The sequence below is a fragment of the Phascolarctos cinereus genome, unplaced genomic scaffold, assembly GCF_003287225.1.
Source record: "Phascolarctos cinereus isolate Bilbo 61053 unplaced genomic scaffold, phaCin_HiC Scaffold_2;HRSCAF=192, whole genome shotgun sequence".
Classification (NCBI taxonomy): domain Eukaryota; kingdom Metazoa; phylum Chordata; class Mammalia; order Diprotodontia; family Phascolarctidae; genus Phascolarctos; species Phascolarctos cinereus.
The window spans coordinates 51,571,592-51,590,500 of NW_027555625.1; the positions used below are offsets into that span (position 1 = coordinate 51,571,592).

Consider the following 18,909-nt stretch of genomic DNA (forward strand, 5'->3'; position numbering starts at 1 on the left):
TATATGTATATATAATATGTAAAATGAGAAAGATGAGATATAGATATATGTATGTATATGTGCATATGTATATATGTGTGTGCATGTGTATATATGTGTTTCTGTGTGTATATGAGTGTATGATGTGTGAAATGAGAAAGATGAGATATAAAGATATAGCTGTATGTATATGTGTATATATGCATATATGTGTATGTATATGGTGTATATGTGTATGTATGTGTGTTTTAATGTGTACATATAGACACATGTATGTGTGTGTATACACACATACACACACACACACACACACACCCCAGGTTGTTGTATCACCAGGCTGTTGTTGTGGGAATGCGGTCTAAACCTTAAAGTCCCATGGAGAAGGTGGGATAGGGAAGTGATCTGTGAGTTCCTTAACATAAGGACCTCCAGGATGAGGAATCTCACTCTAATGATGCAGGTTGAGGCCTTCTCTGAAACTAACTTGGCAGCATGGTGGTGCAGTGGATAGAGCTCCAAGCCAGGAGTCAGGAAGACCTGAGTTCAAATTCAGCCTCAGACACTAGCTGTGTGACCCTGGGCAAGTCACTTCACCCTGTTTGCCTCAGTTTCCTCATCTGTAAAATGAACTGAAGAACGAAATGGCAGTACCTCTGCCAAGAAAACACCCATGTGGTCACAAAGAGTCGGACACAACTGAACAGCAGCTGCGACCTATGGTGTTAAAGAGTTGCTAAGGGCAGAGATGTGAGCTCTTGGCCCACATGAGGGCCACAATACTCTGAACTGCAGCTTGATGTAATCGGGAAATATTTAACCAAATAAATGCAAAATTCAATAAAATAAAGATAATATTCGTATGTGGTTTTCTAAGTCAATATGTGGCCCACAGGGATGTTTTATTTAGTGGCGCCTGTTTCCTCTTGAGTTTGTCTCCACCATCCCAGGGCACTGAAAGGTTTAGTGATTTCCCCAAGGTTACACAGGCCTCAAAGGCAGGGCTCCAACCCAGGTCTTCTGGCCTCTGAGGCCAGTCTCCATCTACTATCCCAGATCCCTCTCAGATAAGATGTGAGTTATTCTTGACGACCTCATATAGTCGTGAGGAAAAATAAACTTTACAGTATGACAAGAAGGTGAGTCATTACTTTTATTTCTAAGAGTTTAAGGAATTATCTGTGTCCCACCAACCATCAGAGCTAGAAGGGACCTTAGATGTCATCCGATCCAGCCACCCCCCATTTTACAGATGGATAGAACAAGCATTAAGCCAAGATCAAACTCAAGCCTCCTTAGTTCCTGGGCCAGGGTTCTCTCCACTACACCCCACCACCGAGGAATAACACTGATCCTGCTTTAGCTCTATCGCCTCTTTAGCTCCCGTGGTCCCCATCCACCCAAGTCACCTCAGCCTTCCCTGGACTCTCTCACCTTGGAATTTGCTTGGCTGTCCAGAGAGTCAGGTTCTAGAAAGGAGAAGCATGTTCCCACAGCAGGGAAGGAGTTAACACCAGAACACCCCACCCCCACCCCAGTGGCTGCTGCCTCCCCAGTCATTAAGAAAAATCTGAGTCTCTAATCCCCAAGCTGTCACCTGGAGCCCAGGCCCAGCAGAAGCCTGGGCATCCACAGAGGCCTGTGAGAGAACACCTGGTGCTTATCTTGGGTGTAGCATGAGCATGCTTAATTAAGCTGATGGGCGGGAAGAGTTCTTTCATTAAGAGCTGGGGGCAGGCTGGTGTGTTTGCTGGTAGCAGTCTTGCCCAGGTGTATACAATGTAGATGTTGCACCAGGATGTAGCCACCTGAGAACCAACACACTGGACAGTCCTGGATGACACCTGCGGCTCGGGCTGGAGACAGGAGGGGGATTCAGGTCTTGTCTCCAGCTCTCACTGACTTGCTTCCCCTCTCTCTCTCTTCTTCCATCCTTCCCCTCTGCTCCCTCTGGTTCTTCCCCACCCTCTAGCAGATAGTACAGAGAAGAAGGCAGCGACGATGCCAGACTCACCGGCTGAGGTGAAGACGCAGTCCAGATCAACCCCACCCAGCATGCCACCTCCAGCCGTCACCCAGGGAGCCACACGGCACCCTTCCTTCACACCAAACACAAGTAAGTAGTCACGCTGCGTTCACCTTCACCCGGGAGGCTAAAGTGGGAAGCACCATGATGAGGAGACATTTATAAAATGGCAGGGAGTTAGAGATGGCTAGAGTCATCAGACAGAGTCTGACTTTCTTATTTTACAAATGGGGAAACTGAGGACCAGAAAGAGGAAGCAATTTACTAAAAGGCATAGAGCTAGTTAGTGATGGAATCTAGACCAAGACGGAGTTCTCTTGGTTCTCAATCTGATACTATCTCCATTGTGTCACTGGGCTAAGTCATTCTTCCTGATGAGAAGTGCCAACCTGTGGGAACTCATCTATAAAATGAGCCTATTAGAACTGCAGAATGTCTAAGGTACTATGAGTGAAGGCCTTCAGTTGTATTAGACAGATGAGTGTGCTAAGGATGTGTTGTTTTTAATCTCATCTTGTTCTGAACCAGGACTCCAGCCATCTCCATCCCATGTGACCATGTGTCCTCTCCCCTCTTCCAGCTCTCTGTTATGTGCTATCTTCCCCCTCTTAGAAGTAGAGGCTCCTTAAGAGTGAAGAGCAGCCAAATGGCTTGTATTTGCATCCCCAGTGCTTAGTGGAGTACCTGGCACAGAGGATGCACTTACTAGATGTTCCATCAATCTAGAATAGAAAAAAAGGTAATTTCAAGGGGAAGGATATTAGAGGATATTACCCCTGGCCCCTCAAGAAAAGCATTGGGCCCACCTATATGCAGCCTTCAGCCTAGGACCCCCAAGGCGGCTGTCAAAAATTATGCCCTACTGAGTGGCAGGTCAGTCTGTGCCCATATCCACTCTTCAGCCTAGGAGCCTCAAAAGGGCTGCCAAAGTCAGGCCCTACTGAGTGGTTGGTCAGTCTTCCTGGATCTTGATACCAGATAACCTCAGGCTGGACCTCGGTTACATCAGAGCACTGTGTTCAGAAGGAGATCTGTCCTCATGTTCATTTTTTTAAAAAAAGGTTTCACTTCTTTATATACCCCAATCATTTCCTGATATATAGCTCCCCATCACTCAAAACTGCCTTATGATGAAGGAAAACAACGAAACAAAATCAGTCAACATAACATCTGTATCTGATGGGGTATGTGGCTTTCCAGACCCTTGGATGCCCACCTCAGCAGAAAGGAGGGAAGGGTGTTTCTTCATCTGTTCTCCTGCTTTAAGATGGGTCATTGCAGTTGACCAAAGTTCAGTGCTCTTTCTCTTTATGTCATTGATCATGTTGTTAAAGGTTCTTTGTTTCACTCTGTGTCAGCTCTTCCCACACTTCTCTGAATTCTTCCTGTTGGTCATTTCCTGTAATGATAACATCCTATCACATTCATCGGCCCTTCCCGTATCACTGAGCATCTACTTTGTTGTTTCCTGTTTGTCTGGGGGGGGTTTTGCACTGCCATTGATATTGGGGTACACAAGGAAAATTCCTTTCTATCTTTGACTTGCTTGGGACACGTCCCCTGTAGTCCTATTCCCACTCCAAATAAGTGAGTCGATCTCCCAGAAGCATCTCCATCTTCCATATCCCTACCTAGGTTCTAGGTGTCAAAATCATTTTTTGAGGATTTCCGGGGGAATAAAAAAATAGGACTATATTTTATCTTTATATCAAAATGGACCTTTTTATCATGGAGAATGGGGTAGAATGAAGATGGTGCTGTTATGGGGAAGAGGACCCTCCTGCCACCTTTGTGGAAATGATGATAGCTATGGAAGATCTTTCTGCAAAGAATGATCACTCATCGTCAAAGGCTTCTCCACCCTCCTCAGCAGAGAACAGCTGCTTTGTGGACTAGCAAAGTGACCTGGAGTTGGGGATTGGAGTTCCCACCTTCCTAGGTAGCATAGGAGTTAGAGTGTTGAATTGGAAGTCAGGAGGACTTGAGTTCTAATCCTTCCTCAGCCTCAGTTTCCTCATCTGTAAAATGGGGATGACAATAATAGCATCTACCTCCCAGAGTTGCTGGGAAGATCAAACAAGATACTAGATGGGCGTCAAATGCTTTTCAAGCCTTGAAGCATAAAACTAATGTTAGCTGTCATTATTAACATCGCTGTTGCATCTGTTTTACAGAGGAGAAAATATAAGGCAAGAGACCTTAGCAATGAGTCCATATCATCCCGTTGATCGCCATAGCAAGGATGGGAATCAAAATTCACACCCTTATCCCTGGTCCATGAATCTTCCTCCATTGCCTGCTTATGAAGCCCCTTCCATCTCTAAGTCTTTGCATTTTTGGTTAACTCTGATCTCACCAAATTTTGGCACCTCTTTGGCCCTCCTGGGACCACTTTGTAGGGCTTACTTAGGAGGAGCAGGAAGCTGGCCCTGAAAGAATAGGACACTAAACTCTCTAGGAAGCATCTTGGGGGATCATCTGCTGTCCACCTCCCTCATTTTACAGATGAGGAAACTGAGGCCCAGAGTGGATAAGTGACTTGTTAAGGTTACACACAGTTGCATGTACTCTGAATACAGTAGAGTCCTGAGGTCCTTCTGTGAGCCTGTGCATTGGCAGGTGTCCGGGCCTCACACTCCAGAAGGGCTATTGATGGATCGACTTTAGCATCCCCTTCCCCCCATGCCTGCACCCCATCCCCCCAGGCTCCTGGCCGTTGGGTTAGAGGCATCAAGATTTAGAGAGATAATTGAAGAAGAGCTTTATTGAATAGGCTTCACCAACAAACATTTTAATCGATACAGGAAGGCAGCCCAAGTAAGCAATTAGACTGCTTCGGGTAGCTCTGGATGAGCCAGCCCAGCTGGTAGAGGAGGCAGCTTGGCAGGAGATCATGGGCCCAAGGTACTCTGGGATGAGCTGAGCCAACTCCCACTTTTCAGACTCCTTTTATAGATCTGAGGTCCCTTTGAGAGTCATGTGCCCCCAAATTGCTAAGCGATCTGCCTGATCCTCCCTTCTCTCCTCTGTTGGCTAGGAAAAGGAGTTTCTGTAAAATTGCTTAGATTTTAAATGTCCCCGAGGAATTTCCAAAGTCTGCTAGAAGGTTAAGAGCTGGAAGGGACCTTAGAACATAGAATGTCAGAGCTAGAAAAGGACTTGGAATACAGAGTGTCAGGGCTAGGAGGAAGCTTGGGCTATAGACTATTCAATCTGGAAGTAGTGTTCAAGAGGCTGGTAGAATGGGGAGGGAATTAGGCCTGGAGTCAGGAAACCAGACCTGGGCCCTACTACTCACTCCCTGTGTGACCATGGGAGACACGCTTTCTGAGCCTTAGTCTCTTGTCTTCTGTAAAAGGAAGCTAATCAATTCCACTTGTAATCTCCTACAAGGCTGTTGTAAGAAAGGCTCTCAGAGTGCCATAGCTAAAGGAATCATCCTTACCCAGTCTACCCTTTCTTTTTAAAGATGGGGAAACTGAGACCCAGAGAGGGAAAGCAAGTTTGCCCAAGGCCACACAGCAACTAAATGGCAGAGCCAGAATGGCAGAACCAGTTCATTTATTCAGCTTCTACTGTGTGTGATGCAATGTTCTAATAAGAGACGCACTTTTTCAGGGAGCCTCCAGTCTGATAAGGCAGAACAAGATGGACACTAATGACTATTTCATAGACTAGAAACCACATTTCCTGACTCTGGGTCCAACAGTCCTTGCTACTACAATTGCATTGGATGCTTAGGAAGATGAAGGCACAAGGCAGCCCTCACCACTCTGCCTTAGCCATAGCCTAGGAGTCCAGCTCTGGCCCCTGGGGGCTCTTGAAAGCTCTCCCAATTTCTTCTGCAATACAGCAGTAACCTTTTGGTAGCAGTGGAAAAGGCATCCAGAATTAAGATCCTCACAGTTCAAGCTCAAACATAACTTCTCTTTGCTTATTATATTTCAAGGAGAAGTGTCAGGGCATGGGGCGGGGGAGGCAGACTATGTGTGGAATAACACTTTGAAGGTTAACTAAGCCTATGCCATACATACATTTATTCATTGAGAATCCATTAGAATGGGAAAGAAAGAGGAATAAACATTTATTTAGCACCTACTAAATGCCAGGCACTGTGCTAAGCACTTTACAAATATTATCTCATTTGATCCTCACAACAACCCCAGGAAGTAGGTGCTGTTATTAACATTTTATAGATAAGGAAACTGAGGCAAACAGAGATTAAATGACTTGCCCAGGGTCACACAACTAGTAAATGTCTGGAGCCAGATTTGAACTCAGGCCTTCCTGATTCCAATCCTAGAGCTCTATCCGTAGACGTAAGTGCTTCTATGTTAGTTGAGTACCTACTGGGTGCAGTTATCCAAGTTCTTTTAAGGTCTTTAAATGGAGGCTGAATGAACACTTGAAAAGTATGCTTTGAGGAGGGTTTGGGTTGACTGTCCTTGGACCCTTCCTCCTCTGAGCATCAATCATAGGATCAGAGGATTCAGATCTAGAAGGAGCCTTAGAGATCATTGAGTCCGAGGGTACTTATACTGAGGGGGTCTGTGAACTTTTTAATTTGATAGCTTTATTCCAATTTAATCAATTTCCTTTGTAGCCCTATGTGTTTTATCTTATGCATTTAAAACTGTGATTCTGAGAAGGAGGCCTCAAAGGGGCCCACAACACCAAAAGGATTAAGAACCCCCAATGTAGTCCAGCCCCCCCATTTCACACATGAAGAAACTGAGGCCCAGAGAACTGAAAAAAATTGCCCCAGTGAGTGTCCGTTCCAGAATTCGAACCCAGGTGTTCTGCCTCCAAAGCCAATGGTGGTTCTTTCCTCCATCAGACTGTGAGTCTCAGATTCTAAGGAATATTGAGGGGGTGTCTTTTTTTTTTCTTTCTCCTCTCTCCTCCCCCTCCCTGGCCACTGGTCTAAGGCAGTACAAATGTTAGTTTGGACTCCAGATGTTTCCTAATTAGGAATTGAGTTCTGATAAGCTGTGATCTGATGGGTTTTACATTTAATCCAAGCTTTGGAACAGATGTGATGGCTCTGTGTGTGTGTATATGTCCCTGGGTCCATGCCCCTCTCTCCCTCCCCCCATTACTTCCTCCCTGAACATTTCCTATCCTGAATTTCACACACTCAGCCCCCTGTTTTCTCTGCAGCCAATTTACTGGAACCAGGGCCACTGTGTTTAAAACACACAGGTGGTCCTTTCGTAAATGGTTATTTTTCCTCTCTTTTCCGGTGAACATTGAAAATCTGCTACCTCTACTCCAGCCACAGACTGCCTCAGAGCTGGCCAGAGATTTGTTCTCTAAGTCATTTAATACCCTAAAAGCCTAGTGGTTAACCACTTCAGGCGCCTGGGTGCCCAGAAGGCTGAAAACAGCTCAGGGATGGATTATTGGGGGGAACAGTTTCAGAGAATGGCAGGTGGTCCCCAAGTTGACCCCCCACCCCAAGACTAGAATTCAATGATTTCATTCAATAAACTTGGATTAAGCTTGTAGTGTGCTCAAGGCAGTGCTAATGCAAAGATTTTTAAATTGTATGACCCTACCTTCAAAGAGCTTACATTCTAAAAGAGAGAGAGACACAGAGACACACACAGAGAAAGAGAGAGAGAGAGAGGGGATGCCCAGCGTACACAGGTAAATATGATACAGGGTACGGAGTGATGGGATCAAGGGAGAAATCTAAAGTGCTCTAGGAAAATTTGAAGCAGTAGGCAATACTTTCAACTGGAGGGTCTAGAGAAGGCTTCGCCAGGAGGGTGCACGTGAGGCAAGCCTTGAGGGGAAGAATTCTGCAGGTCAGGGTTGAGGAGGGAGTGGGGACTGGGGACAGGGTTGGGGTTGGAGAATAGCTCTTTGGCTAATTGTACTGGACTATATAATATGTGAATGGTAGTAACATGAAAGAACGCTAGAAAGGTAGGTGGGAGAGTTTCAAATGCCAAACCAGATAATCCTGGAGGCAGTAGGAAACTACTGAAGCAGGAGCATAACCCAGTGAGGGGCAGCTACGTGGTTCAATGGACAGAGCACTAGCCTTGAGCCAGGAAGGTCTGAGTTTAAATCCGACCTCAGACACTTACTAGCTGTGTGACCCTTGGCCAGTCACTTCCCTTCTATTTGCCTCAGTTCTTCATCTGCAAAATGAGGACACGCTAGAAAAGGAAATGGGAAAGTGCTTCAGTATCTTTGCCAAGAAAATTCCAAATGGGCTCATGAAGAATCAGACGCAACTGAAATGACTGAGCAACAGTAACAATGATCCAGTGCCTTAGGGGGCTGTTACCGTGGTTCACGTGTAGTAGCTGTGTGAGTAGACAAAAGGGGACAGATGTAAGAAATAGGGTGGAAGCAGAATTGACAGGTCTTGGCAACCTATCAGCTATAGAAGATGATAGAAGGAAGCTGGAAAAAAAGGAGGTTGGAGGAACGAAGAAGTTTCATTTGGGCAATACTGAGTTTGAAATAGGAGTGATACACCCAGGCGAAGATGTCCAGCAAGAGGTTAAAAATGCTCAAATGAAGTTCAAAGGCAAGACTCAGGCTGAATCTATAGGCAGGTGCTGTTATTAGCCCCATTTGACAGATAAGGAAACTAAGGCAAACAGAGGTTAAGTGACTTGCCCAGGGTCATGCAACTTGTAAATGTCTGAGGCCAGATTTGAACTCAGGTCTTCCTGATTCCAGTCTTAGAGCTCTATCCATAGCACCACTTAGGTGCCTCTATGTTAGTTGAGTGCCTGCTGGGTACAGTTCTTCAAGTTCTTTCAAGTTCTGAGTGGAGGCTGAATGAATTATTATGCCAATGATGATTAGTTCCATGGAAGTAGATCAGATCTCTAAGTGAGAAAGTATCAGGGGAGAAAAGAGAAGAGAAGAGTGGGAGACAGAGCATTGGGGGGACGCCCATATTTCCAAGATGGGAATGGAATAAAGAAAGGGAACTGAGAAAGAGCAGTCAGAATAAAGGGAAAGAACCCAGGGGAGAAAGAAGTCATGGCAGCCCAGGGCTGAAAGAGTATCCAGGAGGAAGGGGTGATCAATGAAAAGGTCAAGGCTGAGGATTGTCAGATTTAGCAATCAGAAAGTCATTGGTGACCTTTGAGAGAGCTGTCTCAGAGTCGAGGGTTGTGAAGCTACACTACAAGAGGGATAGAGGAAGGAGTGTGGTGAAGCCATGAAGGCAGCACGGTCCACACTGCCTGTCCCTTTGAGTTACAGCGTGGCAGGTAGCTTTGGGGCCGGGGTGGGGGGGGTGGTGACAGAGGAGAGGGGGAAAGGGGAAAAGACAGGGTCAAGAGGAAACTAGGGCCCTGAGTCAAGAGGGCTGGATGTAGGAGAGCAAAGGATGGCTCAGAAGGAAAGAAAGGTGACCTCCAATAGAACTTCTCTTCCTGCCATCTCTCAGTCTTCTGATGAGTCACTCAAGCAAGAGCCAGTGTAGTGGATTGAGACCTCACCTGGGAATCAGGAAGGCCAAGGTTCAGAGCTCTAGCAAATACTAGCGATGTAGCCTCAGGAAAGTCATCTACCTTCGAGGAAACTCTCCAACGCTATAGTTCGGGGGTTTTCAATTATCATTTTACTTTAAATTTACTGTTCAGTGACAAACATTTATCTTCTTTCCCTCCCCTCCAATTGAAAAGAAAAAAGAAACTCTTGTGACAAACGTGTAGTCAAAACAAATTGCCACGTTGTCCATGTCCCAAAATGTGTTTCCAAGACAATGAGTTGCAGAGAAGGCACCCCTCCCACCCTGAGAGAATTTCCCTACCCAAAGCCCCCTGTGCCAGTGAAATCCTTCCTTTTGTTCCTCTTCTGCTCATAATAAATGTCTTCTAAAGTTCTCTCTCTCGAATCCATCCAAACTTCAGCATAACCCTCCTCCCATGCTTTTGGCAGTTTGCAACCTCTACTTTCCCAGCCCTGAATGGGACTCATAGATCCCAGTTCCTAGGGCACAGTTTTAAAAAAAATTAACCTAGTTTTAAGAGAAATGCCTGTGGAGCAGGTAATACAGGGGTGCCTATCACCAGGGGAAAACTAATTTTTTTAGCTTTTGCAGAGCATTTCAGAGACCCACCTTCCTCTTCCCCCATTCCACTCAGGGCCTTGTACCTCTTATAAAGGCTCAGACCCACGAGGCAACAGCAGCCAGGCACAGCCCCCATCCTCACTGACAAAGACACCTGTGATTCTCTGCCAAATTCCCAAAATGCTGTACAGGCAAGGGGCGGGGGAGGGGAAGTCAGGGAAGTGTCCCCATCAGGCAAAGTAAGCCCCCACCCCGGACCTGCCTCTCCCAACCTTTCCTGACAGCATGTGTTTTTTTTTTTGCTTTTGCTTACAGATCGAGAAGATGGGCCTCCCACGTTTCTGCCCCCTGGCCGATTCCACGGCTGCTTGAAGTGGTCTATGGTCTGTCTTTGTAAGTAAAATAATAAAAACTAATCACGGAGAAGGGGCTGAGGGAGACCCAAGTGGGACATACCTCTGCAACATCCCCACCAAACAAGATCAAGAAGAAGAATCCCTCCTTCATCCCCATCCCAAAGCACCTTCCCAAGAGCCCTAGGGAGTGGCCTTAACTGGCCATTCATTTGGGCAAAGGCCTACAGAGGCTGAATTCTGATCCTCGGCCCTTCAGGAATGAGCAGGGGAGAGAACAGTAGGACTCGGCAAGGTCATTGGCATTGGGGTGAGGGGGAAGGGTAGTTATCTCTCGGTCCCCTTTGGCTTTCTGGTTGTGTATGCTCTTCTCTTGGGTATCTGTGGCAGAGAGGGAAGGGACGTTTGTGAGTGAGTGGGGCCAGGCTCTCCTCCCTCGAACTCCTTGAAAATGCTCTTATGACCCTCGCCAGGGAGGAGCATTCGGCTGACACGTTAGGAGGCGACAGGGTGGATGGCAAGGGTTGATAGAAACCTTCGGCTTAGCAGAACTAACTAACTAGGCCCCTTGTGGGGTTTCCCCGTTTCCAATCTGCCCCCCTTAGATTGGACTCCAGGCCCGGGTGGTATTGGGAGAGTCACCAGGATGCAAGCTTGTGCTCACCGACTTTCAGCCAGGGGACATGTGTGCAGTTTAACTTAGTAACACACCTGTCACTGGAATGAAAGCAGTTGTGGCCATGTGGTTATTTTCGGCGTCTCTTTAGCAAGTTGCTGATATTACCCCGCAGCTAGAGCGAGCGAGAAAGCGAGTGCGAGCGGGAGCGAACCTGAGCAGGCACGGGAGAGGCAGGGCTGCTGGCTTCCAGGACGACCCAAACACGGCGGGCAAGGTTAGTAAGCGAGCAGAAGGGAGGGAAAGAGCCCCAAGGTAGCACCCGTCCCCAGCAGACGTGTCCTGTCCTTGGGCCGTCCAGAGGACAGCTCCCGAGGAGCCAAGGGACGGGAGGGAGCCTTCCGGGAGGGGACAGACCAGTCTGGACACAGCGGTGGCCGCCCTTCTCAGAATTAGCATCTGAGCAAAGCAGTGGGAACTCCGTTCCTCTCTGGTGATGTCTCCCTTGGCGATGGATAAGTATATCTTAGCTGAGTCTTCACAGTTGCTGGCCTTGCCTCTGGATATGTGTGTGTGTGTGTGTGTCTGTGTGTGTGTATGCACACACGTGTATGTATGTCTGTATTTCTAGAAGGTTATGGATTAGGAGAGATAATTAGTTTATCAGTAAAGGATCTTCTGAGTCTATTTAAAAACTACTCTGGACAAAACCTTAGAGAGAGAAGTGAAGAAGTGGAGCTGGTTTAACGGGCTTTTTCTTCCCTTCATTTGCTGTGGCCCTGGGTATACTCTAGTGACCCTAGAACTGGAATGAAACCCTTAATGAGAGATAATCCCTCCTCAACCAGTCCCTGTATATAAGTTAAGTATTCTAGAGAGTCGCCATGTTCCCTGGGAGAACTGATCCATAGCTGGGTAGAATGTCAGAGCGAGAAGGGGTCTTCCACAGTCGAAGATCATTTTATCGAGCCCCCTTCTTTTTACAGAGAAAGGGATCAAGGACCACAAAGGGGGAAAAGACTTGTCCAAGATTCATGGAAGAGTGGAGATTAGAACCTAGGCTTCCTGATCCCAAGTTCTCTCTACTTCACCTAATTCCTATGTCTTAAAATCATCCTAACTCGAAACTATGGTCCAAGGAGATGTCATCTAGTCTAACCCCTCGCTTTTTCCAAGCCGTGTTAAGACCAAATTACTTTTAACACATAAACATATCACACCAATGCTATAGAGACAATACATATTCAACTATTCAGGTATCAGTCAAGCTATGCACACCTGTCTTTGGGACAGAAAATGCCTGGAAAGCAAGCAACAGGGAAGTGAATAAAGAGTCTGTCTCAAAATCAGGAAGACCTGAGTTCAAATTCCACATCTGACACGTGCTGGCTATGTCACCGTAAGCAAGCCACTCAATCTCTGCAGTGCCTTCCCTTCTGTTTCCTGTTTTTTCCTGTATATAGCTTATTTGCACATATTTGCTCCTTCTTTCCCATTAGGTTGTGAGCACTTTGAGGGCAGGGACTGTCTTTTACCTCTTTTTGTATCCCTGGTGCTTAGCACAGTGCCTGGCACGTAGTAGGCACTTAATAAATGTTTATTGACTGATTCTCCATTAGACATTTTCAATCAATAAATGCCCCTAGACAACTTTCTAATTGAGCAGGAACCAGTCTTCATTAGTAGGGAAAGTTTCTAACACATTAATGAAACCACAAGCCAGGTCCAAAAGAGGGGGAGTGGTAATAGGGTCCATTTAATTAAAACCATTAATGGGCCCACACCCTACAGGGTTCTGAAATGAAGGTTCTTAATCTAGGGTTCACAGACTCCCAAAAGGTACATGCATAGATTTCCAGAGTTGACGAATTTGGAAGGGGGAAAAATTGCACTTTTGTTTTCAATAACCTACAACTGGAATTTTAACATTTCTTTCAATTACTTAAAAACGTTATTCAGTTACTTAAAAGCATGACACAAAAAAGGGTTAAGAACCCCTGTTCTAGAATAACCCTGACAATCAGTCCCACCCCTCCCCCCTCCTGCCAGGAGGCATGGGCAGTTCTGGCTGAGGGTCAATTGGCCCTAGCCTGAGGTTGCAGCTGACTGGCTGGACAGTCAAGAGCTCAAATCAGATCACAGGATGATGCTGACCCGTCTCAGTCCTGAAGTTCAGAACAGGTTATAGGCTGGAGTCTTCCACCTATCCCAACACCACTCGGCAGTATTACAAGAGTCCCCGACTCTTCCCTGCCTTGAACATGGGATCATAGAACTTGGAAATTGGCAAGAACCTTTGAGATCAACTCCTCCAACACCCACATTCTGAAATTGAGGAAAAGGGCCCAGAAATAGGAAAATGATTTACCCAATGTCACACAGCTAGCAAGTTGGGAAACAGAACCTGAGCCTTCTGACAGTGGGTAGGTGATCTCTGTAATTGGCCCCACCCAGAGAAGTGATCAGACCAAAAGGTTGATTGGAGCTGGAGAGATTCTGGTAGACTCACCAGCACCCCTGGAAGTGGGCTTGGCATCATATCAGCAGCAGAGTGTCAAAAATAGGTACTCCCTGGCCCTCTGGGAAATATCATTTGAGGATTAATGTAGGGTAGAAAGGCAGCTGCCCCTCCACCATGTTCAAATTCCCCCCCCAAAGATACTTAATAGCCATGTGTTACTGAGCAAGTTACTTAACATCTCTGAGTCTCAGTTTCCTCATCTGTAAAATGAAAGTGTTGGATTTGATGACTCCAGGGTCCTGTGATCTCAAGTTAGACTCTCTTCATGTCACATGCCCAGGAGTTCAAGAACATACAGGCACATCCATGCATGTACACCCCTGCTTCCAGAAACCCAACCTTACACAGTGATTTACTCAGGATTTGAACTCAGATCTTCCTGACCCCAAGTCCATCTCTCTATCCACTAAACCATCTAGGTGCCTCAAGGATTTGTTGTATGATCTGAATGGCCAGGTTGTGTGGGTTCAGGGGCCTTCCTCTTCTAATGGGGCTATTCCTACAGAGAGAGCTTCCATGTGTTTCAAGGGACAGTTGAGCCCAGAGCAGAAAGGGCAAGAACACAGCCCCAAAAAGCCAGGATCCCTGGGCCAAATAAATGATGCCTTTTTCAAGGGGCAAAAGAAGAAAATTAGTTGTCTTGTCTGAGATGGTAAGGTGGTAAATAAACCAACAGTGTTTTAAAGAGGGGAAGAGGTGTCCAGGAATTAAGTGACTTCAGTGCATTGACCCACTGTGGATCTGCCTGTCCTCTGCCTACCCTCGGCAGATGTGGGGAACACATAACTCTTTGGAGGCCAGCTAGGTCATGGATTCATCAAAGGCCCTGAGGAGGAAGATGAAGCAGAGCTTGCTGCCTGCCAGTCAACGTCATCATTGAAAGAACACTTGCTTATTAGCTCCCTGGGTGAGCATAGCCCTACAGTTAAACCAGAATGATACGGGGCTTTTTTTGAGGACCAAAGACTTAATTCTCTCAACGTTGATTTCTAAGGGGAAGAAGTATCCCCAGCAGACGCACTGAAAACAGCATTGTGGACACACATGAACACACTGTCAAAAATCGGTGATTTTACCATTGTTTAAAGTTTAGCAGCTAAGCTTTCAAGAGGTCCTTGGGGCTCAGACACATTATGTGATATGTTTATGGTCACATAACTAGCGTGTGTCATAGGTCAGATTTGAACGCACATCTTCCCGATTCCAGGGCCACCCACTCTGCCTACTACATCACACAGCCTCTCAGCCAGTAGGAAAACATCAGGATGTGTTCTGATACCCTTGTGGCCTTGAGATTGGCAGGAATGTGACCGCTAGTGAGCAGGCAGGTGATTTCAGACTGTGTCATCTACATGCTGACCAGGGCTGAGGTGAGGGGTGGGTGAGTGATGTGAATAGCTTTCCGCCACTTTGGGCTGAGATAGGAGCTGCTTATCCTCTGAAGGCCTTTCTCTTTCCAGAGAACTATCTCCTGGAAGCATCCACTTCAGGCCTCACTAGGATACTGTGGGCTTCCCCAAGGAATGGTCCAGTCCCTGACCACAGTCCACTGAACTTCAGTTCCTGCTGAGCCCAGCTCTGTCTCCATAGACAGCTGTGGCTAGGACTTCAAGGTCCCAGCGATCTCTCCTGTTTTCTCTCTTACTCTCCATTGGTGCTCCTTCCATTTTTGATTCTTGGTTGGATCTGGTAGACCTGGTGGCTGCTGGGGCCCAGTGCTTTGCCAGCCTGGGGACTCTGAGGCTAGTTGGGGGTGAGGAAGTCAAATGTAGGTAACATGGAACCACTGACCATTAAAGAGGAAAAGGCCTGAAAGAGATGAGAGGTTATGTGATGCTACCTCTCACTCCTAGGAAAATCTTCTATTCCACAGGCATGTATTAAGTGCCTACTGCATGTAGTATAGCATTGCTAGGTGTTTCAGGAGTTACAGAGCTTAAACAAACTAGTCAATTCCTCATGGAGTTTACTGTCTGTTGAGGGAACCAATCAGTCAACCTGCTGTCATTTATGAAATGCCTACTATGGGCCAGGAACTGTTAAACTGCTTGCATTCTGTCAGAAGAGAGCAGATAACTCTAGTACACTTTGTGTGATCTGCGCATTAGAGAATTGTCACGTAGAGTGGTGTGTGAGGTCTAGGTCGGGGGTGTTTGTTACCAGCTGAGGAAACCATGGAAGGCTTCATTGTGGAGGTGGCATTTGAATTGGGCCCAGAACAACGGGTAGGAGTTGAGAGTGGAAGGGAAAACGTTACAAGTATAGAGAACAGTTCCTATGATGGAGTAGAGCTGGGCTTTGGTCTGCTGGGATCAACCCAGATCCCTCGACAACCTTACCCATCCCAGCTCACCCCAATGAAGGGGCCAGTGGAGGTATATAGAAGACTCATGGGATTAAAATGTAACCCATTTAGGCCAAGTATCTGAGTTTAAGGTACCAGAACCCTGAGAAAGTAGCTACTGGCAGAGAGTTGGGGGAAGGAGTTAGCTAGCAACATGAGCTGAAAACTTAAGTCAGATCTCTCATTGGTCCCTGGCTAATTATATAGTCCCCACACCTAGAGAAGCCCCTCTTTTCCCTCCTGCATGTTTTATCATCGTCATCCTCACCACCACCATCACCTTCGTCATCCATCTCATCATAAATTTGTCTAATTCTTTGCTAGTTAACAAAGTACAATGTATATACAATCTCCTTTGATCAATATTGCAGACATTTATCGAGTGCCTAAATATGTGCATGACCCAGCAACAGATGAATTGTAAGCATGGTTAGGACCCACAACAAAACGAAAGCACACCCAGAGTGTAGTTTTCCTGCATAAGCAAAGATCCCTCCTCACCCCCAGCACTTTCTTGCCTACAGTTTCTCCTTCAGTAATTACACACATTTCTGGAGAGATGTCAGATTTCTATGGAGATTTACAGATATGCTCACAACAACCCTGTGAGTTCAGAAGTGCAGGTATTATTACCCTCCCATTTTGCAGATAAGGAAATTGAGACCCTGATGCATATTGCCCTGGGTTACACAGCTAGTAAGCATCAGAGTTGGGATTCAAACACACATCTCCTGACTTTGAATGCAATACATTTTGAGGTTTCTTCTCTGCAGGCTGGGAGTAAGTAGCCCTCACTCCTATAATCTTGGCTCAGATGCTTTCAAACACCCTAAAAGTTCCCTGTTTGTAGTCAACAGGTTTCAGAAAAAGGTTGTGGAACATGGTAATGTCCTGGTGCCAGGGAAAGATCCTACTGCCTATAAAATTAAAACTGCTTTGCAAACCTTAAAGTACTTAGTGAATGTGAAGTTTTGGTTACTAATTATCATTAATTACATTGTTAATAATTATTGATAATTAATTGTTACAGTATTGCCAGGAAGATGTGCAAGATAGAATAGGAATGTCCTCGTGTTTATTTTAGGATAGGGGTGCCCCATCTTTTTATGCTGAAGCTTCTTTCCTTTCCCTGAAGCCTTATATTCACTGTAGGTGGCAGGGAAGGTGTTGACCATAACATCCTAGAGCTGTCAGGAGAGTACTCACCAAATGACTGTTCTGTCTTCCACGTTGGGAATTCTGATAAACCACCGAGAGGAATGTGTGGTGGAGAGAGGGGTGGGACAGAAGCAAATGCCTGGAAGATTTATCAGTTAAATCCTCGAGATTTACCTAGAGGTCCTGATCTTCTAGTGGCAGAGCCTCAAGTAGGAGGTTGTTACTGTCGTCATGGGTATGGAATGGAAGAGAGATAGCCCAAGGACCCCCAAGTTATCTCATATGATGAGGACCTTGAATGCTTAGAGCAGAACAATTCCCAAATGATAGGGCTTAGAATTTCTGTTTTATAAAACATTTAAGGTGGGAAACCCACTGCCTTGCACATAATAGATACTCAATAAATGGGTGCTGAAGTGAGCTGAATTCAGGAAAACTGACTCGCATCCTCATTTACCATAATGTCCCTGCATCCCTGCCTCCACTTCCCACCACCCAAACCCCTCAAACCCAGCACCGACTGACTTCTCCGGCCTCTTCTCTCCTTGCAGTGATGAATGGAAGTAGCCATTCCCCAACGGCGATCAACGGAGCCCCATCGACCCCCAATGGGTTCAGCAATGGCCCAGCCACCTCTTCGACAGCCTCACTGTCCAACCAGCAGCTCCCGCCAGCCTGTGGTGCCCGACAGCTCAGCAAACTCAAACGCTTCCTTACCACCCTGCAGCAGTTTGGGAATGACATCTCCCCTGAGATCGGGGAGCGGGTCCGCACCTTGGTGCTGGGGCTGGTGGTAAGCTTTGGCTCACATTTCAGGAACAGGTGGCTTTTTTTGATGGGGGGGGAGATCATCCACCTAATCCCATGCTTGGAGCTGTGCCAAGGGTCACTGGCATCAGAGGCCTGGGTACCAGCCAAGGCACACTCCTTGCCCCATAACTCCAGGAGCTCTGAGAGCCCAGCCCAGCCCCCCAGGATGGGGTGGCTTGGTGGTCCCTCCTGGACTAAGTGGTCCCCTGGTTTCACTCCACCAAGGAGTCACTTCCACTTACCCACCTACTGGTATGTTCCTCACCCTGATAGACAAGAGCAACCATTCTCTCTTAAACTACATCCAGAGTGACCCTCCCTGCTTCCCCAGCTCAGGCTCTTTTTTCCAGTTATAGAAGGATCTGAGGAGGTCATCTAATCCATGACCTCACGTTCCAGCAAAAACATCCCAGAAAAATGAAACTGCATTCCATTTCCGAAGTGGTATTACAAGGAAATGTCAGTGTCTGTCCATAATTCTCTTCCTGTTTCTCAAGAAAACTCTCCCTACTTCTCAGCTTTAGTAGATCGAGCACTGAATTTGGGCTCAGGGGATCATGCATTCCAGTTCCTCCTCAGACACTAACTAGCTTTGTGAATATTCAATTTCTCTGAGCTTCCATTTCCCCCAATATGAAATGGGAATGATGATAACAGCTGCTGATGTGGTTGTCTCAAATGAGATCACGTACATGTCAAGTACTTTGCTTTGAGACACTACATAAATATGAGATTATTACTATTCCTCTTGTTTTGCCTTTGATGAAAATAGAGAATGCTCTGTATCAGAATCCCTCATGTCATTGTATTCCTTTGTCTCTCCTCTGCCTTCTCTTTGGGATAAAGAATACCGGCCAATTAGTACTTTGTAGAAACAGAATCCCAAAGTGTTAGAGTAGAAGGGACCTTAGAAATTGCCTACTCCTCCCCACTGACTTTACCAATGAGGAAATGAGGTCCAGATGAGGGGGAGTAACTTAGCCTAGGTCACACGGTGAGTGGCCGAGACTTGACCCAGGTCATCTGACTTCCAAGTCCAGGGATCCGCACAGGAATGA

The 18,909-nt window shown here is 46.4% G+C and overlaps 1 protein-coding gene across 5 annotated transcripts in view; it reads left to right on the forward strand.

Annotated features, from left to right (window-relative positions):
• CBFA2T3 (CBFA2/RUNX1 partner transcriptional co-repressor 3) overlaps window positions 1–18,909 on the forward strand; it is a 203,630-nt gene that overhangs the window by 154,677 nt on the left and 30,044 nt on the right. For 2 of the 5 annotated variants that reach the window (XM_020989144.2, XM_020989146.2), the window contains exons 2-5: window positions 1,952–2,092; window positions 10,365–10,442; window positions 11,194–11,295; window positions 17,593–17,834. In XM_020989144.2, the coding sequence (XP_020844803.1) occupies window positions 1,952–2,092; window positions 10,365–10,442; window positions 11,194–11,295; window positions 17,593–17,834 (563 nt within the window). Of the gene's footprint in view, window positions 1–1,948; window positions 2,093–10,364; window positions 10,443–11,193; window positions 11,296–17,592; window positions 17,835–18,909 lie in introns of all 5 variants that reach the window. The other 3 variants (XM_020989143.2, XM_020989145.2, XM_020989148.2) reach the window with 2 other exon arrangements.